At 39.5% G+C, this 8,803-nt stretch overlaps 1 protein-coding gene across 1 annotated transcript; it reads right to left on the bottom strand.

Moving 5' to 3' along the window:
• Window positions 1–1,926: 1,926 nt before the first annotated feature.
• On the bottom strand, window positions 1,927–8,146 carry LOC148032310 (uncharacterized). Its single transcript, XM_087683904.1, has 2 exons — window positions 7,727–8,146; window positions 1,927–1,950 (listed from the first exon to the last, which is right to left on the bottom strand). The coding sequence occupies exons 1-2, from the start codon at window positions 8,144–8,146 to the stop codon at window positions 1,927–1,929; spliced, it is 444 nt and encodes a 147-aa protein (XP_087540030.1).
• Window positions 8,147–8,803: the final 657 nt, after the last annotated feature.

Below are 8,803 nucleotides of genomic sequence, written 5' to 3' on the forward strand. Positions count from 1 at the left end.
GGGGGTATTTATGGATCCTCTTCCTTCATTCAATCAGCATAAATCTTTAGGTGATCTTCTTGTTGGAGAGAAGAGCCAATGCCGATGGTCACGTAGCTAGTGACTCACTCTTGTATGCGTCATTCTCATGTTTTATATGTGGATTCCATTTCTAGAGCACTCTCTGATTTCTCTTTCTTTGCTGTATTTTTTTGTTTTTTCGTCTTGTGTTTAGTAGTTTATTTTAGCACTTGTCTATGCTTCTATTCTGCTACACCACTTTTGACATGCTATTAGATTATAGGATCTCAGTTCTAATTCCAAATTTTCTACTGATTACAAGTCTTTCTTCCTACCGTGCTCATTAGGCCTATATTTTTTAAATCAACAACCTATATTTTTAGCCTACGCTTGGATTTAATGCATAATCTTGTCAATTTGCTGCATTAAATGCTCAACCATCCTATATTCCCTCTCTATATACCCTCTCTCCTCTATCTTCTCTTCTTTTTCTCTCTAGATGGCTCCTGCATTGTTGTGTCATTTCGTGTCCACCACTGCGAACCTGAGGGCAGAGTTTTTTTTGCTAGGAATTTAAACTCATTAGTCAGTGTCATTAGGATCTTTTTTCCATTGTGTATGCCTTTTTATTTGCATTTTTCATGATGCACGAGCACATGTAGATAGGATAGTCACACTTCTATGATGCATCCATAATTTTTGTGTGAGCATCACGTGATTGGTTGCATAGCATGGATTTGATCTTGTATGTCTTCTTTAAATCATGAATGATTAAGCACAAAGTTCTATTTTAAAATATATTTCTATTAGGACACAATGTATGAATCAAAGGAGGAAGTGACGATGACGTAAATTTGACAATTGGGAGAAGAAAAAAAGAAGCAAGGAATTAAGATGCTGCTCACAACTTTGAAACATTGTAAGGGTTCCCACTATGGTGGAGCAGTGTTTATTGGACATTGTATTAGAGCTTCATGTTATATGAGTTCTCTTTTCTAAATACTTAAAGAGGATACTATTTGGATATCATATGAACTACATAAAATGCATCAAAGAAGATTATAAATCCTCTCCCAAATTGGAGAATCTTGGTATTCAGAAGACAACATAAAATGCTATCATGAAGTATGATGATAATATTTGCAAGGACTTGTATAGAGACATTGTGCTTGGTGGAGGGGAATTGTTGATCCTATGAGCAAGGAGATAACTATAGCTTTCCTAAATGACTAAGGTTGGAAAGCAGTTCTCTAATTGAAGAAATTCAAAAGGATGTAGTTGAGAGGATATTTAGAAAAACATATCGTTATGGAATGGGCCTTCACAAAAGTTTAGAAAATGTAGAATTGCAAGAAGCATGACCTTGAAGGAAAGGACTATGCAAGCAGTCCTTTGCCATCAAATTTTTCAAAATCTCCAATCGTACTACACTGCAAGCCAATGGATTAAGAGGAAATGCCAATTGGAAAATATGAAGAGCTTATACAAAAAACAACAAGGCCTTGTACTACTCTAGATTGGAATAACTCAAGAATCAAATTTGATAAGTAAGAAGGTAATTGGTGAATCTTGGGGGACGTCAAGCTTATGTGCAATTAAAAACTACAATGTGTTAGTGTGCTGAAGGAATGATCTTCAAGAAGAAGCGCAAGATATCTAAGGAGGCAATGAGGCTTGTCCAGAGCTCTACTCTTCATTTTGGAGCAATGTGTAGTAAGTTGATGGTTGCTCTCAAACAGAGCTAACATGGAGGCTTAATCAGTAGGACAGGAAGGAGACAAAGGAGAATAGCTTTGAGAAAAATATTTCAAAAGTATTAAGCTTTTATAAGAAAAGCTACGATCTTTTTGGACACCGTGTGCTACAGATTGGATGAAGGTTGATATATGGGCATGCTACAACTAGACCAAGGAGGAGGGGACGATCTCATAGGGGGGCAAAGACACTCAACTGATTGGATTTTGCAGTGTCAGCTATGTACTTGACCTTCATGTGTAATAAGCAAACTCAATTGATAGTGGAACAGGTTGTCGACCTGCATAAAAAGGAGTGTGAATAAACCTTACCAGTTTGGATAAGATGTTGTAGCGGCTTCAAAGCACATACATTTGTAGGAGCAGGTGCTACCAATGGAGCAATGGATACAGGAAACCTTCTAAAGCCAATGCTTCGTAGAGATCATCACCTTGAACTAGTCCACCTAACATATATTCATTCTAAGAATCATTGAATCAAGCCACATCATCATTATCATCATTGTAATCAGCAAAGGAGGCAACAATATCGATAGCATCATTACTATGATCAACAAAAGAAGTAAACTGCAATGTACAAGTACAGAGTACCCTACTTTGAGGTAGCTTGTGGATCATCTCTCAGTTGAAATATAAGGCAGCTTCTAAGACCACATCCTTAACATACCAAGTCAAATCTACATCATCTGAAATTAATAGATCACCTCGTAGATACATATAAGACAGCAACATGGTATCTATTGTCACAGAATCTTCAAAGACCATACGGACAACTTCTGTTAGCAAATCAGAAAACCAAGATCCACTCCAACCATCCTCTGGAAGAGGGAGATCAATTGTTGAGAGCTTAATATAGAAGGCCGACTTCTATAGCTGATAGTGGAAAAACGAAGAATGGTCGGGAGGAACATACTCCTGAAATTGCTCAAATGTAGGCCATAATAAATCCATCCTGGATTGCAATCTTTCCATTTTATCTTAAAATAACCAACATAATGCGGCCTGTCTCTCGAGAACTTCCAAGTCCTATTGAGATATTGAAGGAATCATAGGGACATTGGGACTTGGAGGAATGGACCGTGACTATGCTAGTTAGTCCTTCAACTGTTTAATCTGGGAAGCTTGGGATTCCACTATATTGTGAGCAGTGTGAAAAGTTGACAGTTTTGTATCCAAAAGAGTCTTAAACTCTTGAGCTTCTTTAGACATTTTCTCTTTCTCTTCCGAAACTCTAGTGACCTCTGACTGAGCTTCTACTAACAAAGTTTTCAAAGAAGTTATTTCTTCTCTCTAGGTCTCAATCATTTGTGTCTGTTCCTCCATCTGCTTAAATAGATCGGAAAGAGTATCTTTAGCAGAGGCTAGCTTTGTGATTGCCTTATGCATCTGGTCTTTGGATTGCATCAATTCCTCATAGAAAAAATCATATAACTGCTGAATACAAGCTATCACTGGGAGTTCAATAGAACTTTGGATGTCATTTACAAAGGAAAGGAATGGCATCCCTTGGGACTAAGCTGTTTAGTGAAGGAACTGATATTTCCAAAGAACCCTCTCGATATTTCCAAAGTTGTTTAGTGAAGGAACTGATATTTCCAAAGAACCCTCTCGATGTGCCCTGAATAAGTTGTTGTATGTGAGGTAGTTAGGGAGCTCACTTCTAGAGGTGGTAGGAACTGACACTGAAGAAATGACTCGTGGAATTTTCTTGGCTACACGCTTCAAGCGCTTCTACTGAATGACCAATGGAGGAGAGGAGTCAATATCCTCTATGTCAATGGGTTCTGAATCTTCTGAAGGTGGAGGGGGAGGAACTGGATCATATGGAGGAGGAGGTAGCACACCCTTCTTAAGGCCTGAATATATCAAGAAATCATTTAAATATGAACCATATGTTACATTGGTAACATTCCCTCTAGTCACTTTGACAAAATGTTGGTCCATCTTCGTAAGAAGGTAAGTAATCCAATCAATGGCAACCCCTTTTAAAACCATCCTAGAAGCTGTGAAGAGCTCCTTGGATGAATAGTAAGATGGTGTCTTGGCAGGCACGAACCTATCCTAAAGAAATTGATAGACTAGCTTCTAGAGAGGATCAATGATCATTGAGAAAGACACTTTTGAATGTTAATCACCTTCTTGACATCGAGGACCTCTTTAGTATGCTTCAGTAACATCTTTAGGATTTTCTCATTTGAGAATAATTGTCTGGCTGTGACAAAGGGGTTTCCTTTGTACAGAAGAGACAAAGCCTTCCCTAACCCTTTAGGTGTCATGACCATGGAAGTACCACGAACCAAGCACGATTTCTTACTGTATGATGCAAGAAACTCATCACAAAGGCCTGGATCATCTGGAATCAGAGGGAGTGAAGCAACCACAAAAGATGCAAGGCTAGCTTTCGCAATGGACTCAAAAGTCAGTAGGGAAGAATAATCTCTATTAATCAATGGGACATATTAAAGAGGAGGAGGAGCTTGAGGTGCCATTCAGATGGAGTATACACACACACCACAAACACAGATAATCATAGTGAATGCTTGCAAAACAACAAAATAGCTATAAAAAAGAAATCAATGAAAATAAGCACACACAGACATAACTAACAAACTGACCATCCCAAACAAGCCACATCCTAGATAAAAATTCAGCATGACCCTACACATATGCGACCGAAAGCTTCATGCTATGCAACAAAAACAAGCACCCAAGACCCCGTATCAGGCAGAAAAGAAAACTTCAGACCGCATCGGTAATCGTATCACACAATCAAACCATAATACCTCAATAACCTAATCAAGACATAACCAGAACTTGAATAATCAATGTCAACTTAAAGGACTGCACGTGCCCATATCCCACGAAGTGTATTTATTAAAAAGGAAAAAAAGTGTTGTGAGGGGAATGATTTTAGTAAAGGTTTCGTTTTCATAAATTATTAACAATGGTTGAAAATTTATTAGGTTGTAAACCTTAATAAGAAAATGGCGGTTCATTGTTAAATTGTTAGTTACAATTTATTAATGTGAAACGTTACTTTTAATGAATCCTAGACTTCGATACCCAGACTCAGATCTCTAAATGCATGTTCATTGATTAAAAATTTAATGTTTCTGAAGAGCTCTTCTTTTTCAATGTGTGCATTTTTGTGAAGGTTGGTTCATTTTTGTTTAAAATTAAGGTGTCTCTGAAGTGCACGTAGCGTGCGTGTAAAATGAATGGCATGTGGATTTTAATCTATTAGAAAAATATGTGTTTGGCATGAGCGTGCGTGAAAAAGTAGGCGAATAAAATTCATTTTAACAATTAATAGTGGTTAACGGATGACCAAAAATAAATAAAGTACGAAAGATAGATACTTGGCAAGGGTGTGCATGCAAGAGACTGAGAGCGCATGGAGTAGTCCCAAATGCAAGGAATCCAACAAAAAAGTAAAAACCACTGACTCGAAAAAAATAAAACACCTTATTATTTTAAAAAACAAAAGAAATATCAAGACGATGTTAGTGGGATCACATTTGGTTTTGTTTATGTTGATAAGTGTTTGGGTGATATTGTTATTATTTTTACTTTTAATTGTAATTTAGGTGTGTTTTTATTATTTTTATTTTTTGTTTGTTTGTATTATTATTATGTTTAATTTAGTAGGGTATTAATCAAACCTGAGTGAGAGTGGAACCATCAGGCTTCAACAATGGATTTGTATTTTTTTTGTAAATTTGTAGCCTATTTTTGGTATTTAAATTGAATTTTTTATGAATTTAAATTAAAAGTTTATCATTTGGGTCCACAAATAATAGAGTGATCATGGGTTAAGGCTTTTTGAGCTTATAAAATATTCCAAAAGTAGTCAAATGCATTGGTGGAATTTTTTGTGATTTTTTTGAATTTAATTTTGATTTTTAGGAGATTTTAATGATTTTTTTTTCAATTTTTAGTGAATTTTAAAAAGTATTTTAAATATTGTTAATTTTTTGCAATTAATTCTCCGTATTATAATTAACAAGATAACCCATAAAATTGCCCAATTTAGTAAGAAAATTTTGAGAATTTTTTATTTTTAATTGATTTTTAATGAATTTTTTAATGTTTTTAAGTGTTTTTAGGTATTTTTTGCGGGTTTGTGGAAAATCAAAGGAGATACCCGGGCTTTGTGTGAAAAGCTACATGTGCTTGGGGACCACTGCACAGATAAGACCAAACACGCATCCTTGCGTGTGAATACCTACTAGCAGCTCACATACGCATAAACACACCTCGACGCCCGCTCGAACACACGCACACAGGGGACCATCGGGCAGGAAAGGGGGCTTGAGTGTGGGGGGGTGTTTGGAGATTTGTGTTTTTTTTTTTTTTTGTTAAAGAATTGGGGTGGTTGCATGTTTGCTGCGGGTGGGGGTGGTGGGAAAGGGGGCTATGAGGGGGGTAATTGGGTAGGGGTGGGAAAGGGGGTTAAGTTGGGGGTAATTGGGTAGGCGTTAATTTAGGAAGGGAGGGTTAAATTAGGAGGGGGGTAAAAATGGGAGGGGGAGGTGGGGCAGGGTGGGCAAAGGGGGGGGGGGGGGGGGTAGTGGGCAATGGGAGGGTGGGGAGGGAGGAGTAGGTGGAAAAGGAGGAGGCGAATGATGGAGGAGGGAGGTATTGGAGGCTCAAGGCGGCGCAAAGGCGGCTAGGCGGCGATGTGGACGGCGGTAGGGAGAGGAAGGGGAGGAAGGGGAGGAAGAAGAAGAGGAGAAGGGGCGAGAGAAGAAGAGGGAGGGAAAGAGGAAGAAGGGGCAGGAGAAGAACAAGGAGGGGAAGAGGGAGGGAGAGAGAAGAAGGAAAGAAGGAAGAAATAAGAAAAGCAGGGAGGAGAAGGGAGGAAGAGGGAGGAGGAGGAGGGAAGAAGGAGGGGGAAGGGAGGAGGAGAGGAAGAAGAGCAAGGAGGAGGAGGAGAAAGAGAAGAAGAAGAAGACTGGGAGAGAGAAAGAGAGGGAGAGAGAAGGAGAAGAGAGAGGGAGAGAAAAAAAATAGTCGAGTGGAAAACACTACAACATATACATGCTATAACGACGTTTTCTTTATATATAAAAAATATCCCCGTCGTCAGTATTAGCGTTGGTATTAGCGTCGCTAGAAAACCATCGCTATTTGCGTCGCTATTTAGCGACGCTAATGCCGATGAAAATAACGACAATTATTACAGAGAATTTTCGACGCCAATACCGACGATTACAAAATTATTTTCCAACGCTGATACCGAGGGTTGCAGAGAATAATTTTTTTTTGTGGTAGAGCTGCAGATGCAGCCCTGCCACAGTTAGAGCCACATAGGGCTAAGAGACAACTCCTGCTGTCAAATAAGTTAGACAATCGATCCCAAATAATTACAAGACTTTGCAAACAAGTACTTTCATGACATTAATTAACAGAAATGTGCACTGCATTGATAAAGAAAATAACAGAACTTAAATTGAGAAGTGCTACTGCAACAAAGTAAATATGGAGTCATGCTACAACATAGAAGTCCGTATCATATATACTTTGCTATTACATATGGAGGATAGAGGCCATAATGCCATACATAATACAAGATGGGGAGTAATCCTATGTAGCCTAATCTGCTCTCTACGACTCATCCGCATCAGAAAACTCCTCTCGCTGTAGTGGCATATTGAAGGGAGTCTGCAACAGCAAATGCATATATAATTGTGAGTACCAAATACAAACTGACATATAATGACAAATTTCTCAAATTAGGAATGATATTTATTACTACTTACAGGTCCTCCGCAAGCATAGAGCTTCTTGATTAGGGCACTCAAACCATGCTTCTCCCCGTATGTCATCTCCAGTGCAGTCGGGTCGCGATTCGTAAAACCTTGCTATGGCACACAAACATTGAAAAACAACGTACTTGAGATTCATGTTCGAAATACATACATTAACATGGATGTCATTAAATTAGAGTACTCTACCCTATTAATACTTACAAAATCTGCCACAAATGTTGCATGGCCGCCACTACCAAGGTGATGCACCGATCCTGCATCCAAGCGCACCTTTGCTGCATCCTTCTGCTGCTTCCACTTGTCTGGAGTGGATGTCGCCTCATCCTGGAGATTACTCCAGTCCTCTGTATCCAGCCACTCCGGCTTTGATTTTCCCTGCTTGACTGCTTCGCGTGCATCAGACCGCCTATGAGACTGATAGTCACGCATACGCGTCATCATCCACCCTCTCGAAAATCTATCATTGCTAGAGGGCTGAGGGAACTCTCGATACAGTGTATCAATTATGTACTCCTTGCTGGCATCTGGGATCTCCTTCCACTTGTCTGTAATGTTGTGCTGAAATACTTGTTGACACAACTCATGCATCCTAGAGATGATAGCTTTTCCATCATCATTCATGTATAAATGGCAAGAGGCCTTATCTATGAGATATGAGTAACCTGCAAGATTTTGCAAACGGGTACTTTCAGGACATTAATACAAATGTGTCAAACACAATTTGATTTGATAAGTGCTACTGCGAAAATCTTCATGCGAAAATACATACCTGGAGGAGTGGGTTTTGTGTACTTCTTGTCGGCCCTGGGAGTGATCGGTGGGGTGCGTGAAGGAGTGGGAGCAGTAGATGTCTGCCCGCCACCGCCAGTGAAAGACAGTGTCGACTCCCTGGTGGCAGTGCGAGTGGGAGAGACTGCATTCGCGTCCCCACAACAGGAGCTACCTCCTCCTCGACCACGTGACTGTGAAGCAAAGCGAGACCTGCGACTGCGTCTACTGGAGACCGAAGCATCAGACCGCCTCTAGAGTCTGCCGATCATGCTGAGGTGGAACGAGAAAGCTGTGCATCGGCTCTATCTCTGACCCATGCTAGCTGCTCCGATGAGAAATGCGCTAGCATCGCGTCAATGTCATCATCTGTAAAATCCTGGCTCATCCTACCGTCCGTGCCCAAATCCTAAACCTGCACATACAAGGAAAAATAAGTCAATTAGATAATGAATTGCAAGACATAATAAAACTAAGACTTAATTTGCAAGAATTCATTTTAAAATAATA

The sequence above is a fragment of the Lygodium microphyllum genome, chromosome 8, assembly GCF_053477565.2.
Source record: "Lygodium microphyllum isolate KBCC chromosome 8, Lygodium_microphyllum_v1.1.10, whole genome shotgun sequence".
Taxonomy (NCBI): Eukaryota; Viridiplantae; Streptophyta; class Polypodiopsida; order Schizaeales; family Lygodiaceae; genus Lygodium; species Lygodium microphyllum.

Bases quoted from the DNA above. Each gene is read 5' to 3' on its own strand.
- LOC148032310 (XM_087683904.1), bottom strand. From the start codon at position 8,146: ATGAATGATGATGGAAAAGCTATCATCTCTAGGATGCATGAGTTGTGT. The intron at 1,951-7,726 runs GTAAGTATTAAT...AAATCCAATCAG, and splicing joins CAACATTTGTGGCAGATTTT to TTGAGTGTCTTTGCCCCCCT.